The sequence below is a fragment of the Charadrius vociferus genome, unplaced genomic scaffold (genome assembly GCF_000708025.1).
Source record: "Charadrius vociferus isolate BGI_N301 unplaced genomic scaffold, ASM70802v2 scaffold385, whole genome shotgun sequence".
NCBI lineage: Eukaryota > Metazoa > Chordata > Aves > Charadriiformes > Charadriidae > Charadrius > Charadrius vociferus.
This window is the reverse complement of record NW_009648925.1, coordinates 4,688,809-4,706,598: the sequence shown is the minus strand read 5'-3', so window position 1 is coordinate 4,706,598 and position 17,790 is coordinate 4,688,809. Positions and strand designations below refer to the sequence as shown.

Genomic DNA, 17,790 nt, shown 5'->3' with positions numbered 1-17,790 from the left:
TGTATTCCTACTGTAGCAGTAGTTTATATTAGGGATTTTTCGTGTGACAATATGGACTTGGCAGTTGACTTCACACCTGTTACAGTAATGGAGTATTTGTTGGTGTTTTCATGAAGGGCTTCACTTCAGTAATGTTTCTTAAGATAATTTTAGCAAAGTAGAAGTCAAAGCCTAATGAAGAGGGACTACAGCTCTGTGATTGCTTCCACGTAACATTGCTGTGAATCCAGCATTGTCACAGAGATCCTGGGGCTGATGCCAAACAGGCCAACTTGGAGGAGCCTAGTCACGATGGTACCATGTAGACAGAATGTCCTGGTGTTTGCTTCCTAGGAACAGCAAATATTCAAGCAATTAACAGTGTTTGAGGTGCTGCTTCGAGTAACTGATCACCACTCAGTGTGGTGGTCTTGCTTTTTTGAAAAGACCCTCAAAGAGCCAACAATGTTTTCCGTTCCTTGGGAGGAACCAAAATGAGATTTTTGCCACCGTTTTAGCCTGATTATGAGGCACACATTTTGTGATGGCATCTTCTGGGGGTCAGGGTATGAGAGTTAGCGTATGCGCAGGGACTAGGTCAGGGTGCATAACTCTATTATCTGTAGACCAGTGGGAAGAGTTTTGCAGTTGGTTCCCAGGGGAGAAATCGTATAAAGTTATTTCTAGCTTTTTCGCTTTTTTCCTAGTCCTCCAGCCCAACTGTTTCTCTGTAAGAAGTAATGCCAAGAACTGATGAAAAGTAAGGTATCTGCAAAGTTTTATCTAGTACAGTTGGACTCTTAAATAGTTATTACCTGTTTGTGTATTATTTCCAGTAGAAGTCTCTAAAGAGAAATGTTCATAGTGAAATCATTGTCAGCAGACCCCAAACCGCTTTATTCACTTGAAAAAAATAGAAGAATTTCAAACTCCAAATAAATTTCCAGCCATCTTTGAAAAAGAAATCGTACGTGCATGCATAACCAAGCCAATTTTCAGGTTAGGTCAGGAAAGTTCAAACCCTCCCTCAGGGCTTGCAACAATGAGATGACCAGAATGTAAGAGACTAAAATGGAATTGAGCCAGGTTAGGTATTTTACAACCCATGCCTTTTTAAAAGTCCCACAGGACCTTAACTGAGGACAAATGCACTGGACTTTTGAGCTTTAGTGGATGGGAATCACGGCCGCTTCATATTCCTCACCAAAGCATCGTCACGTGGCATTGCCTAATGAGTCAGAGGGAAAGGCACTCTCCCACCAACACCACTTCCTTTGTGTCCTGGGATTTTCTTTGCAAGTCATCTATTCAAGACTTGGCTAGGTCTTGACCTTTCCTGGCATGTAAGATCTAAACCTGGTATGACTCCAGACTTCTCGACCACGTCTGGTTTGAATTCTGTCAGTGCCGAGACGAGTGTTACCGCAAGAATAAGAAATGTTTCAAAGAGTTGTTTGTTTGTTTGTTTTTGCAAGAGCTGGCTTCTGCCAAATGTGAAGAAGGTAGGAGCACTGTGAGCTGTAGCTTCTTTCCCTTCAGGTCCTGAAGTGCTGATGGTCCTCAGCATCCTATCAGCCTGGTTTCTCCATGCTTGATGTCTGTGGAGCAGAGTTTGCATTTCTGGTGAATTATGTGACAGTTTCTGATAAAGTCAGACGGTGAACAGAGACTTGGGCTTGGTTTGCGCATGGGTATCTCATTGCTTCAGGTATGTTATACTGGTGCAGCGGATTGGGTGAGTGACCGTTCCCAGGGGTACTCGGTGAGTAAATGGCACAAACCGAGGGACAGAAAATTCTTTGAGGTGCTTTGCGCTGTAGATCAGATCATGCTTCCTCCCAGAATTTTGCACTAGATGCAGTGGTTTTCTATCCCTTCGTTTGTTTTTTGACTAGCTGGCCAAACTGGCCTTCATCCAGACTCTGGTTGCTGTGATTGATTTCATAGCTTTGCCGTTCATAAACCCAAGCCCAACCCTACCAACTCTGCGTTCATTGGTGGCTTTTCTCCCAGGCAGGGCAATTTTGTGGTTCACACATTCACCAGCAAAATTGCTGCGATCTATGAACTTCCAGTGCAGTAAGGATTTGTGTGTATGTGTGTTTGTGTGTGTGCAGTCTCCCTTACTTACCAGTGCAGGGCCTCAATCTAATCTCCTCCTCCCATTATCATCCTCAGTGGGTGAAAGCTAGGCTGAAAGATAATCTCCTTGCCTACAGTGCATTGTGGTCTGCACTCCCCCTGATTGCATTTGAGTTTCAAATGAAAGAGCCTCCAGAGTCCAGGAGCAAATCTTCAATTAAATTGAAACTGGAGGCTTTTAGAAGCTGTTCTTGAAGGCTGAAGGTAGAAGATGGAGATGGTGCAGCCAGGGCATCTCACATCGTCAGGAGTGTCACAGGAGCTTGACAAATAAGCCAATGAAAATCCATGGGTACAATAGCATGAGCTGCATTTGTGGTTCATTTTTGGCTCGTCAAACTTTTGTCCTGCTTTGTTGAACAGCACAATGAGAGCTTTCAAGTGGGTCTTGTGTAATTAAAAGTTTATCTGCTACCCATAGGTCCTTACAACTCTTCTTGCTCTTGCTCTGTCCCTCAGATACTCTATGACTGAACTTAGAAAACGGCCTGTGCCTTTTTGTACCTTTTCTTATTGGCTAGAAGTTCTTTTATAGCAGGTGTGGTGAATGGTTGTGTTAATCCTTACAGCATTCATGAGTACCAAATGTGTACTGCAGTGCTGGGTAAGAGTAATTATTTTGCCATTACATTATGAACAGCTTTAAAACTTGCACTGTAATGTGACACGCATAAAGGGAATTGTTAATATTAGAAGTTCAGTTCTGGATAGTTGAATTTCCTTGGTTAATAATAACACTATAGATTATTTAAACTATAAAATATTTCAAAAATCCGCTTTATTTTCACCTGTTATGTCCTTTGCTTATTTTAGCAAATCAAGCAGCAGATACAATTAAAAAAAACCCCAAAACATACAAAGTGCAGGACCTTAAGTCCTATTTCAATGTAAACTATAAGCCAGAAGTATTTAGACTTCTTTAGACATCAGAATCCCACCAGCAGCCTGCTCCCACAATGAATGCACGTAGGAGCTTAAATCAACTGAAATCAACTTGGGCTGCAAAAGATACTTGAAGGTGCAAAAAGTGACCAATGGGACTTTCAAAAGCTGCTACCACATGGAAAACCTCGCTGCTGGGATTTCAGCTTTGATTTCCAGGCTTGGTTTGTTTGTCACTGTGTTGTCTAAACAGGTAAAATAACCCACTGCACCTGAGCAGTTCTGATTTCTCATTCCCAGACCACAGCACAATGGCCCTGTGTTTGCCATTTCCAAAATTGGAGAGAAATGTTTAAATAAAATTTTGTGCTGAATTATTAAAGCCACTGCAAATGTTTTCATTAAAATTTGAGTATGTTTAATATCCCTTCTCTTGAATTTTAAATATAACCAATACATGGTGACTTAATTACCCAGCAATATCTCTTTTTTAGATTTTTACCTTATATTAATAAAATGAGTGTATTTACATAGTTCCAACCTAAGCACATCTCGTTTTACTGACTAAGTGCATCGTTTAAAGGGCACACAATGTTAACACCTTTTGGCTCACGTGAGACTTTACATCATGCTGTACACTGAATCCTGTAGTGACCTTTATCTTATGCAAAAAATAAATCATTTTCTCTGTCCTTCCTGATAAAATGTTTTTTAAAAAAACACCCCACACACACAACTCTGTGGTCATTTTATACTGTCCTCAAAACATGTCTGCTTTCATTAAGGTTGTATTCAGAGTACCCGGAATATCATCTCAGACAGACTTTGGTTGCTGTTGTGGAAGGCAATGGCTATAATGTGTGAGTTGAGCACCTGCAGTTGGGCATGCAAAGACAGCAGCTGCCTCTCTCTTGGCTCTGCGTAGTTTGAGGCTTGGCAGAGTGTGTAGAAATGGGGCTGGAGGTCTCATCCCTCTCTTCACTTAGATGCCGTAACAGAAGGATAAGCTGGTGTTTGGTGAGATGCAAAAGGGTGCTTTCTGAGGTTTGTGGAGTGATGAGGAACCTCCTGCTTCTGCTCCCAGTCCAGCAGTATGGACGGTCACCAGAACTGTCAGGATGAGGAAGATGTCTGGGGGCCTTTGCCAGCACTGATGCTGTAAAAAAAGCCCTGTTTTTCAGGCAGCACCCCAAACCCAGCTGTGATTCCCTGGAAAGGGGAGGGTAAAGAGTCTCTGCCATTGCTGCATTTAGGAGAGAAACAGCTTCAGCAACTTGGTGTCAACCTGCCGCTTTTGGGAATTAGATGCGACATCCAAGGCTGGATTGGGGTGATTTAAGGCTCAACTGAGGACTGGAGATGCTGGATTTCCTATCTTTACCCAGCTGAGCTTAGTGCCCTGCTTTTACCTGAGCTGAAGGAAGGTTTGGGGTATCTAAAACTGGCATGGGGCAGCGTGCAGGAAGAAAGGCAGGTGAGAGCCATGGCCTGGGGAAGTGAGGCCATGGCATAGCCATGAGGATGCAGGTCCCTAGAAGGTGGTGACATAGTGATGAGCTGTGCTGTGCTCATCCATCCTCTCCCGCCAGGCTGGAGAGTGCCAGACCCGCTGGATACCAACACAACCACTGCAGATGCGCAAGGGCGGGCTCTTTGGCCTCCAAAGGCCATGTGCGTGCTGCATCGCTCTCCAGCTAAGACAACACAAGTCTTTGAAATGTTTTTCTGCATTTGCATTTACTAAAGCTGGACAAGCCTTTTTTAAAAAAAAAAAAATATTTGATAAGTAGCAGGCAATTGAATTAACCACTGTTGACTGTATTGCTGTCTCTTAACAAACTCCATCTGTATGGTCTCCCTTTGTAGACACAATTTTATAACTTAATTTCCCTACCAAAACATCAGTGTTTACTTAGTAAGAAATCTGTTCTTTGTCAGCTTAAAACAGTGATTTCTTTATTACCACTCTGCGCAAGGAATGACAGCACAGAGTTGGCACTGGAACAAGTCTGGTTGAGTCTACAGCGTTGTAATGGAAACAGGGTGAACTGAGGGTCAAGTATAATGGGATTTGTATACAGAAATGTGTCTGCATAAGGAATAGCTGCATGAGATAAGAGGATGAAAGATGAGACCCGCAGGTCTCCCTTTGCATGGCGGCAGGAGGGAGGTGTCGCCGTAGGTATACGGCGCTGCTGACATGGGAGATGGGGTAACCTCTGTGCCGGCGTAGCAAAGATGCCTAAATCACGCATGCGTGCTCCGGCACTGGCTGATGTCGGTGGATGTTGGATGGTTAGGGCAGCGGACGGTGATTACTCTGAGAATGTCTCGTATATAATTTTTATTGATTTTGGGAAGCATAGAGTCAATGGGGGGTTTAAAAGCTATTGCAGTCTGTGCCCTCCCTAAAAATTTTCCAGCAGGGTTGTCAAACATGGTATTGTGAATTTAGCCCAAATAACAAGAGTCTTGCAGGGGTCTTTTGCTATCTTTCACAACACCCGAAGGAGGGTTTTGTGATTCCCGAGGGTTTTGCAAATCACAGGTTGAAAAGCGCTAGTGTACACTTTCAGCAGTAAACAGCTAGGGAACATCAGATCCCTATTCCTTCCTTGATAAATATGATATACTTCCCTGTGTCATTGGAAAACAGGAAAAATACGAGAGCAGCTGTAGAGAATGACATCAATGGTTCTGGGGGCAAAAGGGTTTTGGAAGGAAGGCTTCTCGGGTGGTACGTGGATAACGAGATATAAAACACCTCATCCGTGAGCTGATGATCTGGAGGGTGAGAGGAGCATCCTGGTTCCTTTGAAGTCCGTTGGAGTTGTACAGTTGAGCAAGCAGTGCTGGCATTTTACCACAGGACTGGGCTTCTATTTATTTTATTTTGTTTCTCCTGCTATAAAGCCTTTCTCAGTCTTACACTGCAAGCTAGAGCTGGTAGAGAAATGCCAGTTTTTTATCATAGTCAATTGTGGAGAGATTCAGCTTTCTCTGAATTATTTGTGCTCATCTTTTCCCTATAGAAAATTAACTCCCAGCTCAATGTTGTCAAGATTTTAAAAACATCTGTGTTTCATTCTGGTTCACTTTCTTGCTAATGATTAAAAAAAAAAAAAAAAAGGAAAAAAAATAATGTGATAGGTTAAAAAGAAGAAATTAAAATGGAAGAGCTAACTTATTGTTAATTTCCTTATTTTATACAGAAAACTCCAGACATTTCCAAGAGAAAAGCTTGTTTGGGATAAAAAGGCTTTTCTCCCTGCAGTCATATCAGTGGAAAACTTTTACCTAGTTCTGCTCTTCACCATATAATTGCTTGCTTTTCAGCATACTCGTAGCAAAGGAAAGGATGGTTAGATCAGCCAGCCTGCTGGATCAGATCTTACATTACATCTTGAGCTCTTTGAGTGCCATTAGCATTTCCTTTTAGAAGTGAAGAAATATTGACAGTTTGGTAGGTTATCTCGCATTTTACTGCACGTTAGGGCACTTCAAAGTCTTTATGTAGTGATGGGAACTGTCATGAAGTAGATGTGAAAAGGGCCTTTGGTCCAACTAAACCTGTCAGCAAGAAGATTTAGGGCAGGTGGTTATTATTAGAAATCAATGTATTTATTATATATTGTTCAGGAATATTTCCCTTTGGAGGTTACTGTGAGTGCTGTTGCTGTTTAAAATGTGTCAAATGCCAGTAAAATTAATTCCTGCAGAAAACCCAGGGAGCCCCGACCAAAAGCTTTGCTATTATAGGAATGCATGTCTTTTACTTCTTTGTGCTGTGATGCACCAGAGGCAGGTACACATGCCGCACGCCAGCAGCGTGTCTGGGGTGCGTGTACGTGTGTGTGTGAGATGTGTTTCTGTGTGGCTATCACAGTTGCCTCTGCATACAGAGCTCCTCTGACTGCTGTGTCGAGAAAGGCTTTGTAGAGATCTGTGCTGTACCTGTTCCCATTTCTTTTTATTCCCCTTTGTTAACCGTGGTTCTCTGGTTGCTTCCAGTTGGTTACAACAGCTCACTGCTGCTTAGAGCAAGCACAGCATCTTTCTAAAGCCTGAATACCGATGGTTTTCCCCTGTACTTCAGAAAAGAGAAGTAGGACATTTCAGGCTTTTTATAATTAGTTGGGTGTAGGTTTTCGTTCCTTGGTGTCTTCCCTAGTTATAGGATTTAAGGACCTTGGATTGTGGGAAGAGAGCATTCCCAATAGAAAAGGAGCGTATTAGCAGCAACATTAAAGCTGGAAGTCGCTGTCCTGGAACAAAGATTCATTTTCCATTCACCCTGTGATTTACAGCACATTCCAACCGAGTGATTTGGCTATGGTCTTCTGGCATAACATTGTTTGCCCTTTCCCTGACGTTTTGCATATAAAGAAAAGTTATGAGCTTCTTGGGCATTCAAGGTACCAGGAAATGCAGGAGTCTACCTAATTTGTTAACATGAAATTATAGATGTCAGACATAGACTCTGTTAGTTAACGTTGGTTAGAGTAATGCTGCAGCCAGTTGATTGTATTACAGTCATGATGAAGAGGAATGGTCCTTTTTTGCTTTTCTGGGATATAACGGGTATAGAGCCAAGGTAGATTTAAAGTGTAATGAATGAATAAGCGTTTTCTATGGTTTGCCCGACTCTTCCGTGAGCTCCACTGCTGTGGCGTTGCTGCCACTGACTTGCCCTCTCCACAACAGGTTAGTGCTGGCATAACATGGAAGGGGACTTTTCAGAAGTACTATAGGAATAGCCTTTTAAATGTTAAACCCCTCTGTAACACTTGAACGTTGTTTTCTTTTAAGGGAAAGAAGCCCCCACCCAAACTGAGCATGGCAAGAAGACACTAGGCAGGGATCACAAATTCAGATTTCCTCCACAGACACATACACTTCCCATTTGTTTTCCCAAGCCCAGTGTCTTCACAGCTACAAGCAAAATATTCGCTCGAAAGTGCTAATATCCTCAACATGTTTCCCAAGGGAAATCAATCAGATGCGGAGAAACGGCTGTGTTGCATCCGACACATCTTTCCAACACTTGTTTCCCACATGCCCTCACCAGCACTGAATCCTCTCAGATCTCCCTCAGCTTCCTACTGAGCTCTTCCATCAGGATCTGGTCCACCTCACACCCTTCCTGTCTCATTCCCCACTGCTTCCCACCTTGCTTGCCCACCCCCACCATCCTCAATGCCACTGCCCAGCCCTCATCCCCTCCCCGCCCTGAGCCTGCAGCATTTCGACACCCCAGATCTCAAATTTTGTGACTACTGGAATCAAGTTCTCATGCCTGGTGGTTTCAACCTGAAGTTCACGTGCTTCCAGGTTTGGATCGCTCCTTCAGTCTGTCGCTGAACTTCTTTCATTGGCTCTTGCACTTTCATCCATGCTTTCTTTCATGCCTTTTCTCTCACTCTCCTTCCCTTTCTCCCTCTCAGCTACCTTCCTTGAAGTTCCCCTTCTTAAAATATGCTTCTTCTCTGAAGACTTTCATCATTAATCTCTCAAGAAACTATCTTAGAGACTCATCTGCTGCGCTTTGATTTATTCATTGTGGGGTTTTTTTGGTGGGTACCTTACAAGAACTGAGCTGGTCATCCTTCTACCTCCGTCACTAAAGGAAAGCTTGTGTGAAAAGGTGGGCTTTCAGAACTTAAATTAAAAGATCATGTAAGTAAGATAATTGGATAAAAAAGGATATTAGGATCTGAAACAGAATGTTTACTTGCTTTGATGTGCTTTGGGAACATATGTCTGCACAGTGGGCTGTGTGGCTGATTAAGTGTAAAACAACCCAAGAAAAAAATCACCACTATTAAGCTTAAATCAAAGATCTCTCCTCAAGACACTAATTTGATTTGGGTTTGAAGGTCCCGTATCAACTCTAATTTCTACCTTTGATGTCTCGCTTCTTTGTGTGTTGTATAATAGAGGGCAACCTTACTTATTAAAAATTTGCATTTTTCTTCCATTTTAAAAGAAAATATTGATATTGTTGTTGTTATTGTGTTGCAGTTGTGCCGACAAGTGTCAGCCAAAACTAGACCTGCATTAAGTGAAAAAAAAAGTTTCAAGCTCTAAACCAAAATACTTTGGATTTCATTGATAAAAAATAATAATACTCTCAGGTGAAGTTAAATCTTTTGTTCAACTTGTTCTTGGTTTTAGATATTTTAAACTTAGGATTGAAGTCAGGTGTGTTTGGAAATGTAATGGTCTTTTGAAAGGAAAAATGAAAGCTCTTTAGCTTTTTTTTTTTAATTTGGAAACAAAAAGTCCTCTTTCTTACCTGGAGCAAATATATTAAGCTGACCTCATACACTAGAAATTGCGTATAAGTCTGGAATATATTTTTCTAAGGGATGGAAAAAAAAATTGTGCTGAGAAATGGCACCCACCTTAGATTACGATACTGTTTCCATGGTTCAGATGGAAAACCAAAGAATCGACTAATTAGAGGATGTTCTTGTTGCTCGTGCCGTCAGTGGCAGAGATTCCTTGACTTCAGCGCTACAAGGTTAGACTTTAAGGCATAATTTTTAAAGGTATTCAGACAATTACCATTGCCAATGGATGCAGGATGGGATTTTTCATAGTCTCTACCTAAATCCTTTTCAAAGCAGTGCCCAAACCACAAATAAGGGATTTTATATTCAGAGATTTGTGTCTGTTAAGGCCCAAAGGAATTACCGCAGGTATCTGGTCTGGCATCTGCGACACTGGCCATAGGATTCCCTCCCTTTAATTTCTACAGTGGGAGAAATTGCTCTCTTCTACCATTAAAACTCTAAACATTGAAGTTAACTTAGAGCCCATCTTTTAGAAAAAACCTCTAGTTTTGCCGTAAAGTCTTGCAGCAACGCTGAATTTACCACTTCCCTCGATAAACCCATCTAATGGGAACTTGCCCTTGCTGTTAAAATAATCTTTTTATTTTTCATGCTTTCCGTGCCTCAAAGCCATTTTTGAGGGGAAAGGAGAAAACGGGAACTACTTGAAGAGTGCCTCTTAAATTTCTGTAGAGAAGCTTTAGCAATTTTTGTCCAGGTTCACAGCCTCATATAAGTGAGTGCATTAATTGCTGAATTAGCAAAGGCAGCTCTGATTTTCTATAATATTCATCTTTGTGGCTATGGAAAAAGAAAGAAGATATTATTAGCCCCATTTTAAAGCTGCAAAAATACAGGGAAAAAGAAATAAAATGAATTGTGCTGAGCATCCAAAGCTGAGAAAATATAGGAAAAAAGGAATAAAATGAATTGTGCTGAGCATCCTGGCAGGGGAGGGCTGGGAGTTCACAGGGATGTCTCTTGGGTCCCCATCCTGATCTCTTCCTAGCGGGACACATAAGCTGGCCTCTTCGACTTGATAGCCCTACATTTGACCCTACATCAGGTCGCTTTACTGGATAATTATCAACTTGTTGCAGTGCCGGGAGAGCTGGGAAGTGTGAGTGATCCCCCGTTGCCTCATTACAGGGCTGCCCTGCGCTCCCTGGCAGTGGCTGGGGGGAAGAGGCAGCTGCAAGGCAGCTCTGTGCCGCCCCTCCAGGTGCATCCTCCGCTCTCTCAGCCGAAAAAAATGGGAGGGGGAGGAAATCTTTGTGAATGATCAAATGCCACGTGGATTCGGTAGTTGTGGCCCAGGTCTGACCTCTGAAAGGTACCTTGTTTTGAGGGACCTGATGTGGTTTAATTCTGAGGGTACCGCCCAAGTGTCGCGACCTCTCACCCTTCCTGTTGTAAGGGACTTTAAATCAGAAATAAAACAGAGGTGAAGTTGAGGGGCTGGCGAAAGGTGTTTAGACTGAATTGTTTAGCGTGAACGCTGGGGCATTTCATGGTTCCTGCTGGATACAGCTTTGGCATCCCGTATATAGTGTGTCTGCCATGGTCCCTTTTTCAGGCATCCATAAGGCTCTCCTCCATCTTGAGCAGGCTTTGGGTGGTGTTCTGGGTACACAAGACTCGCAAAAACCAGGCCAGGATGTTTTATTTAAAACAAAACAAAAACAAGGACTTTTATGTGGCGTTTAGAGGGGATTGTTGGCTTTAAAAGCTTTTTTCTTATAGCAGAACTCTTACCAGGCTATGATACCTCTCTCCATGAGCAGCTCTGTTCCTAGCTTCCATCTTTGTGTAGCAGCTATGCAGTTTTTTTTATTGTACAGCGAAACAATTGCCTGCAAGTGTCCATATTCCATTAAGCATATGGAAAAGTATTCAGCCCTTTGTTTTCCGCTGAATGAATATATTTGGCACGTAAGTATTAATTTAGACTAGTCATGGGACATTAGTGCTGGTTAATTGTCCCCATTTTTCTGGTTTTTATTTAACTGATGGAGATTATTTCAGAAATGTGCAACTTCTTTAACTGTTGCATTCATGGCTGGGTGCCCCTTGCAGAGGCTCCAGACCTGCATACAGCATGGGGAAATGGTCACACATCTCCACCACGCAAGATTTTGGGATTGCTGGTCCATGACCCCAGGGTAAGAGCAGGATGAGAACAAGTCACCCCAAGGTCCTATTCATAGTGCACTGGTTTTGCCAGTCCTTGAGGGGTTTCCCTTCCCAGGAGCCCAGCCCAGCTCCTCAGAGATGATGCTACTCCTCCACCATGGGACCACGAGGATCCTTTCTCAGTGCTGCGTTCAGCTGCGATGTACCAAGTGCAGCACATACACATCTCCTGTGAGCAGTGGCATGGGGGGCAAGTGCCTGCCAGGCTCCAAGGCACATGTAGGGACGCGCTGGCCCACCTCTCTGAAAACAAGGGGCTGAATTTTTTTGCCTTGCTTTCCAAAGAAAAACTACCAGCTCCTTCCCCCAGCCTTTGGGATGAGACTGCGGAGCTTCGGACAAGCTGGTTTTCAGCAAAACCCAGGCAGTAGGAAAGTTAAGCACATCTCTTTGCCCTGGTGAAGGATAGTTAAGGAGTGACCAGCTCCTGGGAACCCACCAAAAACCTCCTAGTTTCCCACCAGCAGTGTGTATCACATCTCAGGTGTTGGTAACTCTCCTCGTGCTGGTCGTGCTCCTCCGCTGCTGCAGGTACCCGCTGCCCCACGGTCACGCTCTGCAGGAGGTAAATAGTGCAAAGATTTCTGCTCTCTGAGGATGATTCTCCACCGCACCGATAACGACCTGCTCTGTAAAGCCTTCAGCAGCATGCATGCCCCCAGCATCGCCATGAGGCCCCACAAGCCCTTGCTGGGGTCAGGTAATGTCTCCCCGACCTCAGTGTGTCCCTCTGTTAGAGTGTGGGGAAGGGAGAGGCTTTCCTGGGGGGGAGGGTGGGGGGGTGGGGGCTGTTAATGAATCCAGGCTCTCGTGCTTCGTCAGAGATGCAAATTGCTCTACAAGTCCTGAGCATTAATTATAGACCCTGGGCTTCTCGCTGGAGCCGCGGGGAAAACAGGCCTCTGGCTCCCATTAAATTTAATGGCATTTGGACACCCAATTCCCTTAGCCTATTTGAAAACCAGAATCCCAGTTTCTTTAGAAATATATGTGGTCAGGTGAAATCCCTCTTCCCGCTGCAGACAGTGAGATTTTTACAGCGTTGGCTTCAGCAGAGCCGTAAGCTCTCCCCCAGGCGCTGGGCTGTTTTCCTCGTGCCATCCGCGGGATCCAGGGAGGAAGCAGGGGGTGATGTACGGATAGCGGAGATCCAGGCAGGGAGCCCTACAGACACTCTGAGAAACCCAGCTCTGGCACCACAGCACCATCGCACGGGCTGGTTCGCCACACCAAGCTGGGGATTGTCCCTCTGCAGGGTTCAAGGCATGGGGATGGGGAGCCCCGCTTGCTGGGGAGGTGACCGTTGGGCATGGGGGAAGAACCGCCTTCCCCCAGCATCATTTCATGTCTCCCCCATTTAAGCTACTGCCTCTAAAAAGCAGCAGCTAGTCTTTGTCCTTTTACCAGTCCCAGAGTGGACCTGTGAGGCTACAGCTGCCTCTCGCTGTGCGTTTGCAGAGTGCCAATGCAGTGGCACAATCTGGGGGTTGGGGATGAGACGAGAAATAATGCCAGTGGCGCAACCGGGCAAAGAAGGGGAAAAATCAAAATTTTATGGAGTTAGGAGCAGAGGATCACTCCGGCTGAGTGAGCCATTCCTGGCAAACAGCTAACAGGAGCCATGTTGTTTTGGGACATCCCGTGCCGTGGGATGGTGCTTTGCTAGAATGGTAGGTGTACAACGGTGAGAGGTGACCCCTGCGTGGAAGGGGAGACAGACTGGGCTGGAGGTACGGCTCTCCCAGTCCACAGATGGAGAGGTGCGGCAAGGAGAGATTTTAGGCAAAGCCGTAAGGAGAAGCCTGCTCGCCAACCCGCTCTTTACGTGCACGGTCAGACTCATGTCAAAACACCGCCCAGCTCTCCAGCTGCATGCGTTTTGGGTGAATTCTTGATCTTTTTCCCAGTGTTACCTTTTTGGCCAGGGTGGAGTTTTCCTGTTCTGAGGGACTCCAGCGTTTCTGCCCAATTTAGCACAGAGAAAATGAACAGCAAACCCTTCATATTGTTATACACATTTTAGATGTCGGCCTCACAGTTTGATCAGCGGAGGCTCCGAAGGCTCGTAAACCTGGTAATACATAGTTTCAAGCCTGCATCAAAGAAGTTCACAACCCTTTTGGGAGAAGCTGTGAGTACTGATGAAAGAGGGAACTTATTGTATATGTAAGAAAATTTCTTTCATGGCTTATGTATTAAGGCAGGCTCTGTGGCCCAGGGAAGATTGGGGCTGCTTTTAATTTACATCCCCCCTCACTTATATTAAGTCTTCGTCAGAAGAAAAATTAGTCAGATGTTTTCTTAATGACATCATTTTTTTTAATCCTGTTTCATTTTTTCCAGATGAGGCGGTGGAGATTATTAGAAATGAATTGAAACTAAATCTGGAACAGAGACTTTGATTCACTTCTCCCTCCTCCCTGGTAGAAATAAATTGGTCGGCTCCGTGCTCGCCCGCCTTTATTAGCAGCCTCGACAGAAACCAGCCCCGGCGGCCTCGGCAGCAGCTTTCCCGAGCTTGCCGCCGCCGCGGCTGACGTCATGGCGAGAGGCACCGGAGAGTGACTCGGAGAGGGACTTCGTTCACCCCATAATTTTGATAACAAAATGCCATAGTGATGCAGGTGGGGAGCTCATGAGGTCTGAAATAGCCATGCCATCATAAGTTTGTCTTTCAGCGCTGTAAAAGAAAACAGGCTCAATGCTGGTGGGTGTTCCTCTGGCGAAACCCCGGGTTTGTTCCAACGAGCGTGTGTGTGTGTGTGTGTCGGTGGCAGGGCAACTCTGCAAGTCCTTTATATCTGATAGGTTTTCACTGCCTTGTATTTCACACCAGTGCGCCGCAGAGAGTATTGCTACAGGAAAGTACTTTGAACTATAAATATTTTAAAAGGCATTTAATTTACTACCCATCAGCAGAAAGTGTTCAAAAAGCCACAAGGTTTACTAATTTATCAGAAAGACAGAGAAACACGCAGAAGATCAAACAAAGACAAACATGCTCGTAAACTGCTGAATAAGTCTGCAAAGCTTATATTACATTTCTGTGTGGTTTTGTTGATATGCAAGTACTACAAATAAATTAAAATGCACCTGAACTGTTGATAAGGCAGGGTGGGACCGAGATCCTGAGGTGAGGTGGCATGTCTAAACTGCTCAGACCCTCGTGTTTGTGGTTGTCTGTGCATGGAGAGACTGATCTTACATGCACTCACTAATGGCATATTTGGATGTTGTTAGGGAAGGACCTTTGTAATAGTGTCCCTTAGCTCAGCCCACATCCCAGATCCCTGACCTCTGAAACCCCGAATCCCTGTGGTCTTCCATGGCTGGGGTGGAGCCCCATGGGGTGCACATCCATGTCCCTCAGCTTGGCCAAACCACCCATCCAGGGACCAGCGCTGTCCCTGCTGTGACCTGTGCCTCCACACCAGCTCTGCTTCCATCAGTCTGTGAGTACAGGGAGCTCTAACGCAAAGCAGATTTCGCTCTTTCGTTTTGCCTAATGACAGCTCTGCCACTTTTGGTGTCTAGCTCAGATTTTCTGCTTCTCAGGTCAGGGCGTGTAACTTTTTCTTCCCTCCTTGTCCCCTCTGCAATTTGTCTAAGAGGATGAAGAGTAGAGCAGGAGACATGTCTGGGAGCTGTCTGTACACTTTCTTTTCCATCCTTACCCTGCAAAAACTGCTCGAGTGCTGAAACATGCCTGTGACTTTTTTTCTTACCTGCTGAATCCCTCAGCGTTTGCGGACTTCTTTCTCAGGTAACACTTGGCCTGAGGACGATCTAAGGGATTTAACAGAGGTGGCCCCCAGAAAGCATGCAATAAAACCTCTCCTGAACTTTTGCCCTCTGAACCGTACCGCCGACCTGTCAAGGAGGTTTGTGCAAGCCGTGATGGACGCAGGCGGGGAGGGCTGCTCCACCGGTGCTGGCTGAGCTGCGCACGCTGGGCCAAGCAGAGCACAAATCACGTCGACATCCTAGAAGTACTCCTCGTGCCATTTACATCCTTCCACAGGGCAGCCCCGTCCGGGGCTCTGTGTGCACATGGCGGCACTAAATATCTGGATACCCAGGGGCAGCGAGGAGCTTGCAAACCCTGGGTTTGCCTTAAACATCTTCATGTATCCAGCCTCCCTGTGCAAGGAGATGGGGTGACATCTCTAGCACGGGGCAGGCTCCATGCAGCCTGTGTGTGCAAAGCAGTTGCTGCCCCTTTTCACAGCAGCCCAGCTGGTGTGAGCCACTGTGCACCAGTATACACATAGTGCAACATGAGTGTGGGTCCTCGGGAGGCTTGCGCTGCCTTCAGGCTCCACATATGCCAAGAGGGGAGGTTTTTCCCACCATGTGCTCAAACTCCTCCCTTGCAGGCGAAGGCGGTGGGGTGGGAGGGAGAAGGGTGGCAGACAGCCGTGTCCGCCCTGGGTGGCTGCGGGTCACAGTGTGTCTCTCTTTCCTTCCCAGGCCTCCTCCTCTGAGCGGCAGCCCCGTCATCTCCGACATCTCCCTCATCCGCCTGTCTCCGCACCCCGCTGGGCCCAGCGAGTCGCCCTTCAGCCCGCCGCACCCCTACGTGGCACCCCACATGGAGCACTACCTCCGCTCCGTCCACGGCAGCCCCACGCTCTCCGTCATCTCCGCTGCCAGGGGCCTCAGCCCTGCTGATGGTAAGATGCTGTGCTACTGGTACTGCAGCGATTTTGTAGCTCACCAGCACTGAAATTCCCTAAAACCCAAGGATTTACAGCTGCAAAGGCTCCGCAGCTGCTCTCTGAAGTGGGAGAGCTGTCTCTTTTTCTCTTTGGGTGATTTTTTTTTTTTTCCCCTCCTTTAACTACACATTTGTTTTGCATCATTGCACTGAGAAAGCAGAGCGTGAGAATAGCTATTACCGCTGGATCATATTATAAATATTTTGCTTAAAGTACGTTCCTTTCTGCAGCGCTCTCGGCTGTCTTACAAGCTTCCCTGCTCTTATGTCCCTACTGGGAGCCCTGCTTTCCCCGAAGAGGGTCACAGTCGCTCCAGCTGCCTGGCCTGGCTGGGACTGATGTTGCAGAGATGAGGCAATGCTGGTTGGGTTATCCCCTGTTGGCTTTGTGTCGTGGGGCAGGGTGACTCCTGGGTGAGGGAGAAGGGCCATGCTTTCTTCCTCCTTACTCCTGAGCTGTCCCGCAGCAGCTTTTTGGGAAGGCGAGGACATGCAGGGAGCTGACGCTGGGCGCATGTGGAGGTGGTGATGCTCTCCGAGCCCCAGCAGATCCTGTGCTGGGGAGCTGGGGACAGAAACAGCCAAGCAGGGAAAGGGGAAAATGCACGACTCAGCTTTCACTTGGGGAGGTGCGAGTCGTGACTGACTTCATCAGAAGTGCTTCATTACCCGTTTGCAGGCGGCTGGCTCCGTGCCCAGGGAGCAGCCGGGGTTTGGGGACCCAGTCTCTGCACACCCAGCAAACTCCAGCATCTCTCGGCCTCCGAGCTGCTGCAGGGGCAAGCGGCCCTTCACCGCTGCAAAGCGTACCAGAGAGTGACAAGGCCCCCAGCTTAGTGTGTAGCAGCATAAAACAATCTTCTATGGCTAAAAAAAAAACATCGCTAGGGCAATGGGGAGATGCATGCATCTTCTTCCCTCCCCCAAAACGTCATCTGAACTCCCAGCCTCCCGCCGCGGAGAGGTCTGACGGCTGACGTGCACGTCCTCTGCCCCATCCTCTCTTTCCAAAGCCAGTTTCATTATTTGCTAGGAAAAAAAGGCATTGTGTTTTGGGTTGCTTTTCCTTTTCCTTTTTCTTTTATTCTTTTTTTTTTTTTTTTTTTTTTTAAGGCAGTGGTAAATAAGTTAATGGGGCAAGCGGGTGGGGAGGCAGGTTTGAAAAATTACAGCTGGGAGAAAGTGAGCATAATTGGCTTTGGCAGCCAAAATGGTTTTATGCTGCCAGACACTAAACCTAGCTCTATGCATTAGACCTTGGCTTTAATTTCCTCGCGCTGCTATCGGGAACTGGGCTGCATTTGTCTTTCCTTCCTAATAGGCAGGGATGTTAATGCTGACAGGGTTACTGCTGCCGGCAAGCTGGGCCCGCTCCCCCCTCCCCGGGGTGCTGGCTGCGTCCAAACGGGAGGATTATTAGAAGGGGGAACGAGAGATTGTTTATAAATTTGCGGAAATGGAGGAATGCAGAGGCCCCAGCTTAGTTTCTTTTGTCCGCAGAAGCACGCCCAAGTGCACGTCACGAGAGCCCTACGTGGAGCC

At 46.0% G+C, this 17,790-nt stretch overlaps 1 protein-coding gene across 2 annotated transcripts in view; it reads left to right on the top strand.

The window, feature by feature from the left end:
* The window catches only part of GLI2 (GLI family zinc finger 2), a 144,188-nt gene that overhangs the window by 88,308 nt on the left and 38,090 nt on the right, over window positions 1-17,790 (top strand). For both annotated transcript variants that reach the window (XM_009887279.1, XM_009887277.1), the window contains exon 3: window positions 16,002-16,204. In XM_009887279.1, coding sequence (XP_009885581.1) covers window positions 16,002-16,204 — 203 coding nt within the window. The remainder of the gene's footprint in view (window positions 1-16,001; window positions 16,205-17,790) is intronic.